General features: G+C 50.4%; 1 protein-coding gene across 4 annotated transcripts in view; it reads right to left on the reverse strand.

Moving 5' to 3' along the window:
• Positions 1 to 7,445: 7,445 nt before the first annotated feature.
• AUTS2 (activator of transcription and developmental regulator AUTS2) overlaps positions 7,446 to 19,805 on the reverse strand; it is a 1,139,956-nt gene continuing 1,127,596 nt past the window's right edge. For 2 of the 4 annotated variants that reach the window (XM_069486207.1, XM_069486206.1), the window contains 5 exons: positions 19,550 to 19,691; positions 16,000 to 16,077; positions 14,868 to 14,951; positions 13,526 to 13,748; positions 7,446 to 11,199 (listed from right to left, as the gene is read on the reverse strand). In XM_069486207.1, coding sequence (XP_069342308.1) covers positions 9,951 to 11,199; positions 13,526 to 13,748; positions 14,868 to 14,951; positions 16,000 to 16,077; positions 19,550 to 19,691 — 1,776 coding nt within the window. In that variant the 3' untranslated portion in view covers positions 7,446 to 9,950. The remainder of the gene's footprint in view (positions 11,200 to 13,525; positions 13,749 to 14,867; positions 14,952 to 15,999; positions 16,078 to 19,549; positions 19,692 to 19,805) is intronic. The other 2 variants (XM_069486205.1, XM_069486204.1) reach the window with 1 other exon arrangement.

Consider the following 19,805-nt stretch of genomic DNA (forward strand, 5'->3'; position numbering starts at 1 on the left):
GGACATTCCACTCTTCAGTGAGGTCCAGGGGTTTCTAAAGAATGCGGGCTTGAAAGAAGAAAAACTGGTTTGGGAGGGAGAAAGGAAGAGGCTTGAGTGGTCTTGTTTTGTAAATGAAACCCTAAAGGTAGCAGCCCTCAGGGAGAATTAGCTGGTGTTTCTTTTCAGACCTCAAAAGGTGTCAGACTCTCAGTTAATCTTTTCTAGGTGGGAAAAGGGTAGAGCTGGCTGCATTCTCTACAGATGTGAATTTCCCCTCACAACAGACAGCTTTGCAATGTTACTTCTGCCTGTGAGACTGTGGCAGCCATCTCAAAATATGTCCAAGAAATATATTTTGGTGTAAAATATTTCTAATATCCTTCAGTGAGCCGCGAGAAGGGGCTGGGGGAGCAGTATCAGGCTGAGCTCAGGGAGGGGCTGCAGCACAGTTGCTGATAAACCCGGAGCCCAGGGTGTGGCCGCGGCCTGAGCCAGGCTCGTGGAGGACGTGAACATCCCTGAGAATCATGACTGACCTGCTTTGGGGCAGGGCAGTGAGCCAGGGAGAAGCTGGCAGGATGGAGCGGGAGTGGCCAGCAGATGGTTGCACCCAGTGTGACAGGAGCTGGGGACACCAGGAAAGGGCAGGGAGGAGACTCTGAGAGCAGCAGCAACCAGAGTACGATGCCCCCTGCCGGGCTCAAGCCATTTGAAGAGGATGTGGGAGGAAGATAGCCCGGTCTAGAGAGCTGCAGGGGACCCTGTCCTCAGGGGATAGCAGGACAGTGACGTGAAGGTCCAGAGAAGAGAAGAGGGACATGAATTAAAATAAAATCTTAAGCCCCCAGCTGACTGAATGGACCCCCTCTTGGCCAAGGGGACCCCAGAAATGCCATAAAGCTGAGTTGCTGGCCACGAGAAGGGAGGTCAGACATGCCTGGTCATGCCCCCCTCCCTGCTTGGAGATGTCCTTGGTGACTCATTAACAGGCCTAGGGCTGCACAGGGCGGGGCTTGAACCACATCTTCCGGTCCTCAATTTACCTAACAGATGGCTTGAGTTTCCCTATATGTCTGGTGACCTGTCTCTGCTTAGCAGACGTCCTTATCTTAACTTGAAACATTCCAAGCCTTTAGACAAAGCTTCCTTTTGTTAACCAATTACAAATCAAAGAATCTTTAAACTCACCTATAACCTTTAACCCCGCTTGGAGATGTCCTGCCTTTTCGGGCCAAGCCAATGTTCACCTTCCATGGATTGACTTACCTGACTTTATGTGTGTAATTCCTGTCTCCCTAAAATGTATAAAACCAAACCGTAACCCCCACCATGGCAAGACCACGTGCTCAGGGCTTCTTGGGTGTGGCTCCAGGCCATGGTCACTCACACTTGGCTCAGAATAAACCTCTTTAAATTATTTTACAGGCCGGGCGCGGTGGCTCACGCCTGTAATCCTAGCACTCTGGGAGGCCGAGGTGGGCGGATCGTTTGAGCTCAGGAGTTCGAGACCAGCCTGAGCAAGAGCGAGACCCCATCTCTACTAAAAATAGAAAGAAATTATATGGACAGCTAAAAATATATATAGAAAAAAAATTAGCCGGGCATGGTGGTGCATGCCTGTAGTCCCAACTACTCGGGAGGCTGAGACAAGAGGATCCCTTGAGCTCAGGAGTTTGAGGTTGCTGTGAGCTAGGCTGACGCCACGGCACTCACTCTAGCCTGGGCAACAGAGTGAGACTCTGTCTCAAAAAAAAAAAAAAAAAAAATTATTTTACAGAGTTTGGGGTCTTTTCCGTTGACAGGGACATGAGAGTCCAGGTCATGAGGAGGTGGGAGGTTGGTGGGACAGTGTCAGGAAGTGAGCCCGGAGCCCCAGGGCAGGGGGTGGGAGCTGTGATGGGGGCAGGGCCGGGGGCTGCCCGGGCCCTGCAGGTGGAGGGCGGAGCACGAGAGGGGTGAACAGGTGAGCCTCCCGATGGCGGGAGCCTCTTCTGCTCTCTAGGGAGGAGAAGGGGGCTGCAGGGCCCGGACACTGCTCTGGGTGAAGCTCCAGGGTCTCTAAGCGGGGCCGCGGCTGGAAATCACGCTCAGCCAAGAGCAGAGGAATCACGGGGCCCTGGGGGCTTCCTGGGGCCACGGGAAGGATGCGGCGGCATCGGTGGTGGCTTTGCTCCTCAGCGGAATCTGCCCTCACTGGCCCCAGATTAATTTCCCGGGAACCTTATTACGGAAACTTCTAGTAGCGCCCAGTTGCTCCCAGGACGACGTCTAGGCCCCGGCGGGCGACACAGCCCCTGGCCCGGGAGGCGTCTCGGAATTTGGCTCTCAGAGCCCCCCCGCGACGCTGAGTCCTCTCTCGCTGTTCTGCTTTCATCTTGGCATTTCTTTTCTCCCTTGAACATTAGCAGACGAAATGCTACCCGGTCTCAGAGACACGACCTGTTTGAACTGGAAAGCAGCTGGTGAGGCCCAGGCTCCCACCGTCCTCCCATCTTCAAGAAGCAGCAGCGGAGGCCGGCCCAGCTCGAGTCCGTCCTGCGTCCGGGTCCCCTCCGCCCTGGGCACAGTCGCCCTGTCGTCTGGCCCAGCAGGAGGGCCGTGACACTTCCCGGGTCCCCTCCGCCCTGGGCACAGTCGCCCTGTCGTCTGGCCCCAGCAAGAGGGAGACACTTCCTGGGTCCCCTCCGCCCTGGGCACAGTCGCCCTGTCATCTGGCCCAGCAGGAGGGAGACACTTCCTGGGTCCCCTCCGCCCTGGGCACAGTCGCCCTGTCGTCTGGCCCAGCAGGAGGGAGACACTTCCCGGGTCCCCTCCGCCCTGGGCACAGTCGCCCTGTCGTCTGGCCCAGCAGGAGGGAGACACTTGCCGGGACTGTCAGCGGCTCCTGCGGGCAGAGGCCGCATCTCACAGGCCTCGCAGAGCGAAGGGGACCGGCCCTGCACGGTCAGCTGCGACGAGGATTTCCCTCCATCGACCCCGCGACTCCTTCCTGCCGGCCGCATCTGCAGGCGGCCGTCCTCGCCTCATGTGTCCCCGTCTGTGCAGTCTCGGTCACCTCACTGCTTGTCTTCCCCCCGCGCGTCAGGCAGGAGGGCCCCGCGCTTTGGGCCGGTGCTGCAGCCCCAGCACCTGGCGTGAGCCTGGCCGGCCGCCACCTGCTCCGTTGTCAAAGGCAAACGTCCCTTTCCCACCCCCTGGTGCTGTCGGGGTGTGAGGTCCCCAGGGAATGGCATCGTTAGTCACATGACCACGGATCCACTGGGGTCGGGATCCGTCTGAACGGACGGCTTACTGTTTCCAAGGACTGTCAATCGATGGTGTTGAACGTCTGTAGCTCTTCTTTAATAATTGCACACGAGAAGACTTTGTTTTCAAGAACTTCCACGGTAACCGTTTGCAGGCACCGCCGGGGCGCACTCCGCTGCTCAGAGGCGTCCGCCCGGCCCGGAGGGAACCGCGCGGAGGGGGCTGGGTGGGACCGGGCGGGACCGGGCTGCAGCGGCTCGGCTCGGGGGACAGGGCCTGGGGACTGTGGGCCCAGCGGGGTCGCCTGCATGAAATGTCTGCGTTCTAAAACACCCTGCCTGCCGCCCCCTCCCCCCCCCAAAAAAAACGTGTTTTGGGGCTGCTTTGGACTGCACAAGCCACTGTATATACATATATTTTAAATAAACCTTAGATGTATAGACGTGAATTTTTCATAATCCTTGTTTGTGACATCGTCTCACCAGTGGGCCATGCACAACCCTCTGTTTCCTGCCTTCATTCATGCGTTTCAGGCAGGGGCTCCTTCCCCGCGTGTGCCAAGTGGGCAAAGCACTGCGGTTTCCGGGTTGACGCGGCGAGCCGTTCGCAGCAGCGCAGGCGACGGGCGTGGTGCAGGTTCCAGCGCGGAACCGCCGGGTTTGCACCTAGGTTACGCTCACGAACGTGGGCAAATTACTTCAACTCTTTGTGCCTCATTTTTTTCTCACTTATCTAGTCGGGGACACACCTGCACCTACCGTGTGGGGTTGCTGAGAACATAAAGGGAGAAGCACAGTTCGAAGCACATAAAACAGTGCTCAACACGGAACAGCACTCCGCTAACACCGGCTCCCGCCGTCATCGCTGGGGACAGGCCAGCGTCTCCGCTCCCTTCCTACCTCTGGCGATGCAGGCGCTAGCAGGGGGACCCCAGAAAGGAATCCAGACGGACCTGGAAGCCGTCATGCCGGCTCACACGTCACCACCTCGTTACGATCCAGCAGGACCAAGGATCAGGCCGGGCAGTCAGCAGCTTTCTGTTCCCTGATGACCCTTTTGCCGCTTTTGGCCGGAACTTTCTCTTGACATTTTTACATGCTCTAAGCCAGGGGTTCTCAAACTTGATTGTGCATCAGAATCCCCTGGAGGGCTTGCTAAAACCCGAATGGCTGGGTCCCTCCCTCAGAGTTTTGAATTCAGGAGGCTGGAGGAGGTGCTGAGAATTTGTTTCTAACAGGTTTCCTGGTGCTGCTGCTGCCGGCTCAGGGAACACACTTTGAGAACCACTGGTCTAAGCAGTTAACCATGACGGGGGACAAGGGGCAGGCAGGGGAGGCTTCATGGAGGCGGAGGTTTTGTGGTGAACTTCAAAGCATGAGTGTTTTCCAGATGAAGAGGTGCGTGAGAGCCTAGTACCTGCTGGAAACGGCAGGTGGCACAGGAAGCTGCCAGGTCTCCAGACACTACATGTGCTGGGGCTCCAAGTCCAGGTCCGAAGTCTGGTCCACTTGGGTGACCTGTTTAAGTAGAGGGTGGCTGGGGACCTGGGAGAGATGTGGCCACAGCTGGAGGCAGTGTGAGGAGCAGTTCAGGGAAGAGACCAGGTCAGGGCAGAAAACAGCCTTGACCTTGGCCTAGCTGCCTCACCCTCCTTCGCAGCCGGCAGGATTTCTAACCACAGTTTTTCAAACTAGGGATCCAGACCCACGATTCACAGCGGTCATGAGAAGAGAAGTGGGTTGCAACCAGCATTTAAAAAAACCAGAAACAATGGAGTAAAAAAAAAAAATCAGAGCTCATTGCACACAGAGTATTGTTTCCTCAGTCGTTTCAGGGGTGTGTGTGACCTGGCTCGTGAACCTGCGGATCGCAGGCACAAGGGTGGCAAAGCCAGGGCTCTGTGCAGCCTTCGTTCGCTGAACCAGCCTCCGGGGAGCCTGTAACAACAGAGCCCTGCCAGGCACACACCATTCAAGCCCCTGCTCTGAGCGGACACCCCAATAAGTACGTGGCCTGTGAAACCCCTGAACACGAAGGGCTGAGAGGAGGGTGGGGGAGAACCTGCCAAGGCCTCAGAGGGTTCCAATGAGGGAGGGATTTTGGAGACGGCTTTGAGCTTGACCTTGTAGAGCAGCTCAGATTCTGATACCAGGGCCTTTGGGAAGAGGGAAGAGGCCCTGCAGACACACGGTGAGGAGAGGTCGCTGGGAAGCACGTGGAATCCACTTGCCTGGCTGGCTGGAGCACAGGGTGTGCAAGATCAACAAGGTGTAAAAAGGAATCTGAGGCCCCGCAGACACAAAATCCAAAGCTTGAAGAGGCCTTTCAATATCGGCCAACAAATTCAAGTTGCCGATGAGGAAATGGAAGCCTATTTGCTCGATACCTGCCTAGGACACAACACAGGCTGTGAAGGCTCTGACCAGCGTTCCTCCAGGCCATGCGACATCTCCAGACACTGGCTCGGAGGCTCAGCTTCACCCGTGTGCATCGGGAAGTCAGTAAACATTCTGGGTAGGACAAGGTGGAGACGCTGACTGTGACAATAGTCCGGGAGCCTTACTCCACCAGAGGCTGCCCAACTCCACTCCCCTCTCCCCTCTCCAGGTGAGGAACATCTGAGTTAGGTGCCCTGGAATCACCAACCCACTCCCTTTGGTCTTGCCAAACATTTCAGCATATCTTCAGCAAGAATCTTCCAGACACTGTAATTGGGAGTTTGTTTAAAAAAAAAAAAAAAAAGTTCCCTTTTGTGTGGGCCATTCTCTACCCAGTCTACAATTCCTGTAAACTCTGGGACTCCACGTGACAGTTCCACGTGCGCCATGCCGACGTACATCGGGCTTACAAATTTCATGCCTTTAGGCCTCATTTTGTTCAGATCGTCTCATCTTACACATAAAGTCAGTTCCCGAGAGACTGTTTGCTCAGGGTCGCTGATCGTGAAAGGTCTGGGTGGACCCAGACCTCGTGACTGTTGGCCTAAGGTCTCCTTCCCACCAAGCTCCTTGTTGGAAACTTCTAGCATTTCAGCCATGAGATACTAAAACCTTGGCTTTGTACATGTGATAGTGATAAAGGAAGACCAGCAATTTTATGCCACAGAATTGACAGCCTTTGAAAGTATAATTTTCTGATAAAGAACCCTATTCTTTTGAGCAAAACCTCTCCATGTTCAAGAAATTTTCAGAAATGCACCAAATGATGGCAGAGTTTAAAAACCAGTGCATAAAAAAGCTTGTGTCCCTTTCTTTAATACTAGAAATTCCCTGACCTTCTAATCTTGTCACTTTTGTTGTCCTCGTCCCTTCAACTGATTTAATGCACTGAGGCCTAATTCGTTTTCCAGCATGGATGCAAACACAAAAGGCCTTGAGTGTCTCACGACTGCATGGCTGATTGCACTGCAAAATTGTCTTAAACTTCTTTTTATGCTACATATGTATATAACATCAACAATCGCATCTTATTTCCTCTCATCCACCTTGATTGAGGCAGAAAATGGATGAACAGCAAATGCTGTGGCAAATACCCATCCCAAGTGGTAATTATTGCATCATTATATTCGCTATTTTACTTGTCATGTACCATTAGAAGGTAACAAGATCATTGTCAGTCAAAGATTGTGGAGATAATTAGAGCATCTATAGGTTAGCAGGAAATCAAATTGGTGCTGGTGCCCATCAATGCCGAGGAGCTGAATGTAATTAGAGGGAAAATATGCAGAGGTTCAGATGAATAAAGCCCCAGGGATTAAATACCGTGACTGATTTGAGAGTGACTCTTCTGTGTTATGCCATTGCAGATGGCGACATCAAAATAGGTGTGCAATAGAAGGCAGTGAGGTCTGCCACTGACAGCGTCTGGAAGGTTCTGAGAATTTGCCCGATTGGAAAACCACGGTGTTTATCATGTTTTCCAGTCCACCAGTTTTTCTTCTTATTTTCTCCAGGTGGGGCCAGCATTCACATTCAGTGCTGAGGGAAGCGGCCACTCAGGCCGTCATCGCTAGCGTGAGCCTGCAAGCCCCGCCCCAGAGTCTTTCTCCAAGCTCCCTGTCTCTCCCATCACAGACCCAGAGCCCTGATTTCTCTTCATTCTGTTTCTGAATCATTCAGCAGCCACCCAAATCCTGCTAACCTGGAGCGTTTTTGCCTTTCCCGGCCCAGAAAGATACAAACACCAGTCTAGACAATCTCATCCAAACAGCAATTTCATCAGATTGATACAAGAAAATTTAACAATTTTTTACATCTTGAAAAAAAACAAAACAAAACAGATTTCAGAGGACAGGGAGAAGTCTGCAAACTGATGAATATGCCACGTAATTCAACGAGACACAGAGAAAGTCGAGACAGGAAAAAATATCTGGAAGGTCATAGGTAACATATGACTGAGTCCACACATTGAAATGCAGGGGAACAAACGAGCGAAAACCGTTGCCACAGGCCCTAAATCAGACTTCTTGTCAGTGCTGCTAAAGCAAGTGCTTCTGAGTTTTGAAGCAGGCGTGACACAAACGATACTTACTGACGTGGCCCACGCGTCTGTCCATCTACAAAATCCAGAAGGACTTTCCCATGACTTTTACAGTAATTTGTTTAGAACATACCAAAAAAAGAAAAAAAAAAAAAAAAATCCACAACTGACCGTGTGGGGCGCAAATGAATACAGAAACTAATTGTGGGTCGCTAACTGAGTTAGGCAGTGTGGCCAGGTGAGCCTTCTGTTCTCACACGGGCTGGGTTCCAGGTGTTTCTTTTCAAGAGCCCGGTCTTGCATGTATGACGTCTTCCCCACGGTAATGATGGCCATCCCACACAGACAAGCAGCTGGAAGCTTAGTTCACATTTTTTAATAACATGGCACAGTTTACATTACACAAGAAGGCTCCGCCGATGAGAACATGCTGAAGATTCAGTTGCTTCACTTTTCTTTTCACATAGGATCTAGAAAGGACTTTATTACATACAGGATAAACAGCAAAAAGGTCTGTATAGAACAATCTCTTTACAATACTGAAAGCTACCACTACAGTTCCAGTGTACATATTCCTTGGATTTTTTTTTCTTTTTAGCTGTTGTCTTTAAAAAAAAAAAAAAACACTGCACAACATCTGGAGTTCACAAAATCTGAAGCTCACAACTAAACCTTCAGTTTACTACTAAAATAGATCTCTCTGCTTATTAGAAACAATGGTCTGTAGTTAACTTTTTTTTTTTTGCAAAAACAGGATAACAACGTCAGATAGCACTTTAATATACTAGAAGACCAAATGGAACTAATTTTATTTCATACATATATTTTACAGTCCAGTAGACAAGATATATTGTATTTCTCTGCTAGTAAAGTCATATTCTCTCCAAATATGTAGACAAGAGGCTTAATGTATTATAAAAGTATTATGAAGAGACATTAAGATTGATGCAAACTCAAAAACGCACACACACACAAGACTTTTTCTCTGCCACCTTTCACCCTCTATAACTCGCGATGGCTCCACGAGGTTGACCTGTTACGACTATTCCCAGACTTTATTACCGACTGGAATACGGTGAGTCACATTGGGAACTGTGCACCTTAACTTTATCAGTTATTGAATGCCGTGAAAACACATCCATCATCTGAGAAAACTTGAAGCTTTCTTTCAGGATCTGTTTGGGTGTATTTCAATCTCATTGCAAAACGAGGAAGTGTGTACAGGTAGGAAACAGGACACACTAAAAAAGGCATGGTTCCCACATGAGGTGTGTGTGAAGTCACGTGACTGATGGTGACAAGATTCTGGTGACCTGTTTGTGTCTGACAGACACCACCACCCATCCCCTGATTCTGGCATCTGACAAATCCCATCCTCCCTGGCACTGGCTGTTCGGGTCCTCAGCACCTTTCCAGGGCTGCACTTTCCCCCAAAGCCCACAAGCAGCAACTTCAGATGCAAAGTTCCAGCCTGGGGTCCGATTTGCAAAATAGCATGTTTCTCCATTTGAAAAAAAACAAGCAAGGAAAACAGAGTCATATCACGTAAGCGCTTGTTCAGGGAAAATATGACCTTAAGTATGTTGTAAATGGATTTGAAAAGGCTCCTTTGAGTTAGGTGGGCTTTTGTGAAAAGCCCTAACATTCATTGCATAGTTGAAGGGTTTAGCTGTCTATAACAATATATGGGAACACAGCCTTAGAGACTGTGTTCACTGATATTAAGTTTGCAAATAGCACATTTTAAGAAGTATTAATGTATTATGTTACTTAATCTTTATCTATTTACATTTATACAAAGTAAAGCTTTCATCTTACCCTTTTGCATATATGAACCATTAGCTCATGAAGCAATCTTTTTTTTTTACAGAACTATGTACACGGCCTTCCCTTCTCATCTGAAAGAGCTTTGCATGATGGATGGTGTGGACTCCCCCCGCCCCCCAATTATCATCAAATTGGTGTGTGTTGTCATCTTCACTGTTTTGGTTCAAATCAAAAAGTTTTATACGAGAAACAAAAAGAGTAGAAGACATGAGAACATATGACTTGGCTAAAAGATCTGAAAAATCTCAACATATAATATACAAAACATTTCAAAATCTGCACTGATCTATACATTTTTTACAAGGGAAGAGGTGGGGGCTTCCCCCCAGTCTGTCCGGTGCCGGAGTTCTCTCTCTCCCGAGTCTCTCCTTGGGTTTGCGCGGGCTTCTCCCTCCCTGCGCGCTCCTCCTTCCGCCTTACCGAGCTTCGATATCCTTCAGCGTGTGCGAAGGCGGCCTCTCCCGCATCTCTGCCGACAGAGGAGTCGTCCTTCTGGGAGAGACCGGGCGGCCCCCCAGCGTGGAGATGAGCGGGGGAGGCGCGCTCAGCGCCGCCGCTGGCGGGGTCTTGTTGAGGAGTCCGTTCTGGTGGCCCGTGGTGGGGCTGATGCGGGGGTAGTGCATGCTGGGGAGTCCCGGGGTGATGAGGCCGGGGTGGGGCAGGTGTCCGTCCAGGGAGGCGGGGTGGACAGAGTGGAGCCGCGTGTGCTCGTAGTCTTCTCGGAGCATGTGCAAGCGCTCCCGCTCATCCAGGTGGCCTCCCCGCTCGTGCTCCCGCCGAGGGTCCACAGACAGAGGGTGGTGGTGGTGGTGGTGGTGGTGGTTATAGTCGTGAGGCTCCCTGTCCCTGAAGGAGCGCTCAGCTTCGTACAGCCGCGGAGTCGAGAGACGGTGCAGCGGGTCGTTCCTTAGCAGAAAGTCCCTGCCCAGCGGGTCTCTCCGGTGAATGTCAAGTTCTCGGTAAGGATCCCTCAAGGGGTCCCGTATGGGGTCCCAGTGGAAAGAGGGGTACGGGAAGCGCTCTCCACCCGGGATGGGGCTGATGCCCATGAAGGGGGTCACCATGCGAGTCCTGTCCAGGCTGGTGATGCTGCTCATGGGGTGAATGCCGGCCACCCCCACGGTCATGGGCATCGAGGCCAAGGGCCCCGGGTGCACGCTGGACGAGGAGTTTGCAGGAGGCGGCTCCGAAGACCGGTGGGTCTGTGGGGCCTCCGGAGGCAGGTCGTGGTCTTCCTTCCGTTCCTCCTTCACCTTGACCTCCGAGCTCTTCTTGGGGTTCTCGTAGGCTGGCTCGCTCTTGCGCTGCTCAGCCTCCCGGCTCGAGGTGCTGTTGGGCCTGGCGCTCTCCACCGCGGGGGTCCGCGCGTAGGGGGACGGCACCCGGGCCAGCTGCTTGGCCTCTTCGCCCGCGGCGCGCCCCTCTCGGCCGTGCGCGTCCTTCTCCGGCAGGTGCGCCTCCTTGGCCTTGTGCTCGTCGGCGGCCGGCTCCTTGCGGGATTCCGCGTGGTCTCTCTCCCGCTCTTTGGGTTTGTCTTTCTCACGAGCCTCGGCGTTCAAGTGACCCCTGATCTGTTCCGTGGAGCTGCGGTTATGTCCCAGGGCGTTCACCGGGAGGATAGGTGCTGGTGAAGGGTGGCTGGAGTGTCTCTTCTCGACGCTTTCCCTGCGGAGGAAAGAGGGAGACAAGGAGGCAAATGAAATGGGCTTGTCGGCCTGGCCAGGGGCTGCCGGTGAAATGGCGGTGTGAGGAGGACAGGCTCGGTCGGGCTCCCTCGGTCACCCGGCGGCCGACACGCCCTGGGGAGGGCAAAGCCAGCCACCCTGACCTTACTTACCTAGATTTTAGAGGAAGCTTAATGGGAGTGGCCCACTAGGGATGCGGTGAGGGGGGAGTCTGAGGGGAGAAACGATTCTCTCTGCATGTAAGAGCCCCGGTCAAGTTCACAGGGGAAGAGCTTTCGCAGGAAGCCAGAATCGCCCACTGTGGTCAGTAAGGCAGCGATGTGGCAAGACCGTCCCGCTGTCAGTCTCAGGGTCACAGTGTTAAGAATAACGTTCCAAGAGCCCAAACACAAAGATGACCTTTCTTCCAGCCGTGCAACACAGAGCCGGCGAAAGGAAGAGTTTAACATACGTATTACGGGAGTGTCTAGCTCCTACAAGGACCAACGACCCATTTCAGAGTAAATAATGCTGATGCCAGACAATCTCCAAGATGTGGCACGTGAGGGAGGCTTGAAAGGAAACCACAATCTCAGGACTTTGAGGTTGTGAAAAGCACTTCTGCATCAGGCAGGATAAGAAAGCCAAAATCCGATGAGAAGACAGAGGAAAGGCAGTAGGAAAAGCAGGTCCATAAACAACACCTCAGGGGGAAATTGAGAGCAATTTTAGAGCATCTGTGAATGGAAATCTGAAGTAAGAACTTTAGAGACCTGTCGTGGATGGGCTCAAGAGTACTGGGCAGAAAGTACAAAATGACACAATGACAGTAAGGTAAAACTTGAAGAGTTAAGACTAAGAATCAGGTAAGTCTTAGGGACGGACCCAAGGCAGCCCCGGCCAAGGTGAGGAGGGGGTAGGACGCCATGCTGGCTGAGCAGTGGCAGGATGAGAAGAACAGGGTGGCCACAGTGATAGGACTAAGGAGGGCTCCCTACAAATGAGTTGTAGAGGGCTGCAGAGAACAAGCTAAGAAGAAAACTTTCAAGGGAAGAATGGAAGAGTGTATTTAATTTATAAAGTTTCCTCACTTTAACCCAAGAGGCCATTTTTACTCCATTAAAAAAAAAAAAGTGTGGATGGGTTTCCTGGCCAAACCCTGCATCATACTCAGTGATGACTGTTTAGAGAGCGCTTGGGCTCTAGGGTTCATCCACTTCATCCACTTTGGCAGGTACAGCTCAGAACTGAATGCCATTGACAACCCTCCCAGTGGGTAGGAGAGATTTATCACGCTGCCTAGAAGGAAAACTTGTCTTTTTCTTTTATAAGAAAGAAATCAGTCAGCACGATGGCCTATGATGACTGATCTGCCACATTTAGAGCCTGTAAAGTTGAATTCTTTTAAGTTACTAGGATACACACGCACACACACACACACACACTATACACAGAAAAGGAAAATTAAAGATTGGGATCAAATCTGAACGTTAAGCACCCGGGGAAACTGTTACTAGGTATTTCCTGTCAAGCCCGGCTCCTGCATCCCTGCTTATCAGTTCGCCCAAACTGAAAATAGCCTAAAGAAAGAAAGAAAAAAGATACTTTGTCAAGAATGCTTATGACATTCTCCACAAAAAATACTATAAGACGTTTCTTCTTTAAGGCTACATCTTTTTCAGGCATGGGTTTCCAAGAACAGAGACAACAACGGGTAATAAAATTCATTATCTCCATAACCAAAACGAAAACCAAAAATGCTTGTTGATGCTTCTCTAAATCAAGGTTAGTAAAATTTTATTCATCATCTGGGAGTCCCAGGCTTTGAGTCTGAACAAAATTTGAGAAAAATATGATGAGGCAATGCAAACATGGCTTTCTAAAAGAAAACAAAAAGAAAGCGAGGGAAAGAGAGAGGAAAACCTATGGATGATTTAATGGACTGCACGAACTTGAAAGCAAATATGGTATTGAGTCATGCTGTGTGTGTCTGGCCCGAAGCTCCAACTCACTGTGTTTCAGAGAAAAGATTTCTGTCTGGACACACTAACGCTCACAGGGACTCGGATGTGCTAGTGTGTACCTGCTTCTGAGACAGGAATCTGTCACTACGCTCTAGCTATCTCCTGTGGTCACGATACACTCCGGGCCACACGGTGTTGGCTCCGGGACCGTGAGGGCTGCCGGCACTGGCTACGGGGACGAGCTGATGCTACGGGGTGGCTGAAGCTCAAGGCTGGGACAGGGAGGGTGGGCGGCCGGTCCCACTGGTACCTGGCGCAGAGCAGGCTCCCCCATTGGGACTCGAGAGCGGTTTCTTTCCGTACCTTTCTTTGTCATCTTTACTAACGGATGAGTCTCGTTTATCTACATCTCTATCTCTGTCATGAGCTGCAGCGGACGCGCTGCGCTCCAGCTCCCCTGGCTTCAGCCAGGGCGGAGGGGTCGGGAACGACGGAGGCGTTCGGTGCAGCCGGTTCCAGGGTTCGTGAGGGTTGCTAAAGTTCTGCACACTGGGGCCATCCTTGTGGCCGAACATTGAGTTGGGTGCTGAAATGGTGAAGTGGAGAACAAAAAGGTTTAAGAGAAATTATATAATCTGCTGTAATGAAGGTACTTACCAAAAAACTTTTAACAGCATTCAGAGTTAAAATGAATACATATTATTGGGAGCTGGAAAAGGAAAGGAGATTAACAAATTCATTAGAGGAACTCTTGTCCTACACTGGAGAGGTAGCTCACAGCTTTTTTTTTTTTTAACCGAAAGCAAAGGTGGGGGCAGGGGGCATTAAAAAGGAAAGGGACCACACACGTGTCAAGATGACCTAATCAAACAAATCCGGTGCATGCAGAAGTTCAAGCATGCAGAAGGGGGTATGACGATGCTGTGACTTAGATTAATAACTTTGAGTTCAGAGTGGAACTCACAGTTTCCTCTACTGCCCACCACAACCCTGTGACTCTTTCTGTAACTTTAGCAAACGAGAGCAAGTGGTATCAGAGACCAGACAGGGCCGGGACCTACACAGCCGCATAAGGTCTCCTTGCTCTAATTTGAACAGAGATCGAATTGGGACTATGCTCAGAGCTACATTTTAGGTCTCCCATCCCAGGAGTACATGATATGTGGCATGAAAGAGAGCAAACTGTATATTCAGTGACTAAATAATGTTTAGAACACGAGCAGGGTTACAATTCTCCTCCTAATCTAGAGAGACCAGAACTGCACAATCCCCTCCCAGATTATGGAGAACAAAATGTCACCAACTCTTTATTATCCCGAGCCTGGTATTGTTTTCCTGCTATTATTTGTCGTGTTTTTTACAATCCCACTAACGCCAAAGGCAAGATGAAATTTAAATATCGTGAGTTGTAGCCAAGGTCCCGGATAGCAGAGACGGGCTATGGATGAGACAGTGAACTTAAGTAAACTTTCTGTGGTGATCTCTACTGCGTCACATCCTCACTCTGACCCTCAGTAACGTGTCAACAGTGGGCTGTCCTTAAAATGGTGGTTTCACATGCTTTTACCTAACTCCATTGATTAGGCCTGATTTTGCAATGATACAACCTAAATTTGCTTCCTTTTATCTAGAAAGGTCTTCAGCCGTATCAGATTAGAGGAGATAAATAGTCCAAGGCAGACTTTTAAAAGTTAGAGGTACTCACTAACTGAAGGATTTCCAAGTCCCCCGAAGGCGTTGCCACCAACTGCTGCCAGGCCCGTGAACGTAGACGGCCGGTTAAAAGGCTCTGCAAACAAGATGGGGAGGAAGGAGACGATCATGGACTCTGGCTGTGTGAGGAACACAAAGCCTCCTGGACGCTAGGGAAAGGGACGCAGGGTCCTCCCCTCTCTATGGCCAGACCCCGTCTGTCCCCACTTCTCCTACCGGATTGTGTACAAGGTTTTCATTGCACTTGGACTTAGGCCTCGGGTCAGCGACATATTTATGAGGGCTATTTTTCCAGAACTGTGCATTATGCATCCCTCCTCTTTTGCCCAGTGGGGACACCACGCAAGCCATGATGGTCTAAGCTGCCTTCCTGCCCAGTCCCTCCTCTTCCAGGAATGTGCCCTGCAGGTTCTACCAAAACAGAAACGACACATCGTAAGCCTCTCAATGCTAACATAGTGAAGGCACGCCTACCTAGCAGGATGCATCTGCGCCCACCATTTGGAAAGACAGAGGGCTCCTGACGGCAGGAAATAAGGGTACTGAGTGTGCCACCGCAGTACTGGCCCTGATACTGGCCACGGCTGAGCCAGATCGGAGTGCGCACACCATTGCTTGCACCTGCCCGGACACTTGCAGAAAACATCAAATAAATAAAAGCCACAAAAAGCAGGCACCTTTGCTAGGAAGAGACAAATTAACAGGGAAGTTAAATGTGAAGTAACAAAACAAAGGTACTGCCTCTTTCTAATATCATCTTCTCTTTCTTTAGCTAAAGGGCAAGAGGCCACGATCTCTTTCCAATGGGCAGGAACAGGCTGTTGTAAACTCGGATTCCCTGAGATACCAAGGAATGGCTTTCCCCGTGGCACCATCAGTAACTTTGGACAGAACCACTACTGTGCACAGATCTGCCACCGAAAGAATGTGCTAGAAGAGATGCTGAAATCTTGAAGACAGGACAGTATGTGTTGAAAGTCCTAAAAGGATATGATCATCTCCCTACGCAGGCAGTGAGGTGCCCAGACCATGGCTGGCTTGCTAGCAAGCGCGGCCGGAGCACGGTAAGCAAAGCAAATGTGTGAAACACAGACGGCCGTTCCCACTGTTGCCGGGCAACTCACCGAGGTGAGCGGCAGGGTTAAGGAAGTTGCTGTGGTGAGGAGGTGGCCCGAAAGGAGTCCCAGACGGGTGTGCAGCACCTATTGAGTCAAACATAATAAAATCAGATTTTACCAAAAGCCAACTTCTGGAAAGCAACTGGCTGTTTAAGTGCCCCGTGAGAAAGTATGTTAAAATAAGGTCCTGGCTAAAGCACACCCAGGGCCCTGCCGGCAAGACATCAGAAAAGGAAATGTTTTTGTTAGGAAGAAGAAAATAAATCACCACCTTTTCTCTTTCCCAGCTTGGCTGGCCAACCACCAAAAAGAGATGTTCCTTTTTTAGGCCAATGACACACAGTATTATAAACATGGAGATAATTGCCAGAGGTGGGGCAGGAGGGCCCATAACTAACCAAGTTAAGTTGGGAGAAATACTGGGTTAAAAACTGTCAAGCAAGGTTCTTTACCAAAGGACTCCTTGGAGCCATTAATACGCTTATAGCTTATTCATTCTCTGAGGGGGAACATTTGGTCATGGAATACCTTCTTCATGAAGCATCTCATGAAGCATCTCAGGGGACACATTGAGACACTTTATCATCCTTGGCTCAGCAGTGGCTGTCCTGAAGCTGCAGATCTGGGCTGCACCGCTCTGGGCCCTTGCAGAATCCCTTTTCCTGCAGAGTGTGCTAGTCCTTGTGCACCCGCACTGAGAACATTACAAGGTCTAACCCTGTGAAACTTGTGTGAGTTACATTAGGTCACAGGAAATGAAGTCCTCTGGTGCCCGTCAGTTTTCAGTGCCAGGAAAACCTGGCTTATTCATAAGCTTTTGGACACTAAAAATCTTATAACTGAGTTTCTGTTTTGCTTGTCAGGGAACTCGGGCTAATGTGGCGGTTTTCTTTCCTTCTGTTTTCCCTTTACCCGCATTTCCTCCTCTACTTTGTATTTTGTCCAATGTGTACCTGTTTAAGAAGCCTCAGATCCTTTCCTTGGAGGGAGATGGGAAAGGAAGGGAAGAGGGAGCGAAAAAAAGTGTGCGTACGTGAATTAGCGAAGGACATTTCCCAAAGCTTAGGGCACCACACTGGCTTAACACAAGGCCAGGAGCTGAGCAGGCAAGTTCTCCGGGAGGCAGGCTTCGCTCTAGATGAGGCACCTGCCACGGGCATCTGAAGAAGCCTCTTAGTTTACTGCAGGGGTCGGCACCCAACAGCAGGATGAAAGTGGCTGAATTTAACCAGTATGTGCAAGTTACACCTACCAGTTATAAGTTTTACCAAATAACCATTTTGGGAAAAATCCAACATTGCTTACACTAAAACGGATTATCTTCCAGAATGATAAACAGGCCCTGGATAAATGAATTTACTAATGACTGTTTGTTTCATAATCCATTGCATTTTGTCTAAGTGCCTATCAGCAAATATAAATTCCCTTAGGAAAACAGGTGAAATGCAGGAGGGCTGTCCCTCTCTACACGCCATTACTAATAACTCAAGCCATGTTTTGCATTGCTGCTCCTGGACTGCCGGGTCTCGGGGCCTGGCTGCGAGGAAGCGCCTGCTACAGGAGGAGCACCGTCATGGTCGTGGTATCTCAGACTTTGAAGGTGCCTGAGGGGTTATCCACCCAGCTGTAGATGGGGGCTTATTCTCCACCTGGGAAGTGTGAGAATGATACCCACCTCCACAAAGTGACTATACTCCAGGATGACATTCATTAGGCGCCAGCAGTGTTGGCAGCTAAATAAAATCGTGGCCACGTACCGTCTGTGTAGTACAGGCTAATTAATGCTTCAGTGAAGCCCAGAGCTTCGCTCAGCCCAGGGCCCCCAGGGGTGCCTTGTAGTTCCAGAATTATTGAAGCAAAAGAAGCCAATTCATCCACTTGGCTCAAATGGAAGCCAGGGAGAAATCTCTCTATTTTTCTCCAAAAATTGCTCTTAATGTAGCCCTGTCTCAGAGCCTAGGTGCCATGGTAACAGAGCCTTCAAATATGTCCCTAGATAGAACTGACAGAGAAAAACCCGAGACCTTAGTAAATTCTATCTACCCTCAAGGGTGATTCAATTGCTTTGGCACAAGGCCCATTAAAATGATGATTTCTTGCAACGTGGCTGTTTCTCTCTTCCTGAATAGAAGAGCCATAGGTCCACCAAAAGCGAGTCTTGGATAAAAGGTTGGGCAGGCAGCAGGCAGATGGATGTGAAACTTGTTCCTTAAGGATCAAAGCCAAGCCTTGAGCCCCTTGACTACGTATGCCCAGAAAAACACATTCTATTTAACCTAGCAGGATGAGGTTATGAAGCTCATCGTGAGAATGAGCTCAATGCCATCATTTACAAGTATTAACTGGGCAGAGCTCTGTGCCAGGGACTGTGCACTAGAAAAAGCTTTAGAAAAGATGAAACGGGCCGGGCGCGGTGGCTCACGCCTGTAATCCTAGCACTCTGGGAGGCCGAGGTGGGCGGATCGTTTGAGCTTAGGAGTTCGAGACCAGCCTGAGCAAGAGTGAGACCCCACCTCTACTAAAAATAGAAAGAAATTATATGGACAGCTAAAAATATATATAGAAAAAATTAGCCGGGCATGGTGGTGCATGCCTGTAGTCCCAGCTACTCGGGAGGCTGAGACAGGAGGATCGCTTGAGCTCAGGAGTTTGAGGTTGCTGTGAGCTAGGCTGACGCCACGGCACTCACTCTAGCCTGTGCAACAGAGTGAGACTCTGTCTCAAAAAAAAAAAAAAGAAAAGAAAAGAAAAGATGAAACGATAAGAAACCCTTGGTACCCAGAGGGCTGTTCTCATCTACCAAATACTCCTGACAGCCACTGCCTTGTGTGTACCTGGAGCCAAAATGAATAGGGACCCCATGGCCAGCTCCCCAGGCCCCCCCTCCAAATACCCGACAGATACTTGAAAGTGAGTATTCGCAGAGGGTGAACAAATTACAGGTCTAAGGAACAGGTCACTCAGTGTTTTACGCCCTGTCCCCTAAGTTCCCTCCATCGCCATAACCAACCAGACAGTAGTGTTACATGTGGTGGCAGAGGAAACCCGAACCCAAGTGGTCAACCCTCCCTATCTCAGACCACACCACGGGCAACTGTTGTCATTGTACTTCTTTATCCTCACACCCTAAAACACAGCCTGACTGAGCATCACGGTGCAAAATGACTGAGTGCCCCGCGGGCACCATTGGTGAAGGCAGCCACAACCTTGTACAGTTCCGGGCATTGTTTCCTTCCGATCTGCCCTTGTAAGCTTTCTGATCCTTTCCAACGGCGTTGGACGTGCTCGTGAGTTATGCTGGTTTAACACAGAAGTAAATAAGGAGCCAAAGCAATCTGAGTCCCTGTGAGGAAAAGATGCATTTTTCCCTTCGTCAATGAAAAAGGGTGTAGCAGTGAAGAAGGGCCCATGTCCCAGATGTGCTGTGATGTTGCCCTGCCAGCTGGCACACATTGCGCTTTTTTAGGTGGTGACTGAGCGGCAGCACAGAGCCCAGACACAATTTCTTTAGCTACCAAGACTACATTCCTTAGCTCTGCCCCCGCCCCAGACTCACCAGCGGCAGAGAACAAAGTGGAAGGCCGCGCCAGGTCGTGGGGGTGGTGGATGGCTCCGAAGAGACTGGGGCCTGGAGGGCGGCTCAGGAACTCGGGCTTCAGTCCGAAGTCCAGCTTGTGAGGGTCCGACTGCATCTGTTTCTACGGCGGCAAGGGGAACAACAGAAGATGAATCCCAAGACGAACGGCAGGGAAGAAAGACGTTAATCAAGAGCCTGAGACCAGACAGAATAAGCTCTGTGGCCCCAGCCAGGT

This window comes from Eulemur rufifrons, chromosome 14, assembly GCF_041146395.1.
Source record: "Eulemur rufifrons isolate Redbay chromosome 14, OSU_ERuf_1, whole genome shotgun sequence".
Classification (NCBI taxonomy): domain Eukaryota; kingdom Metazoa; phylum Chordata; class Mammalia; order Primates; family Lemuridae; genus Eulemur; species Eulemur rufifrons.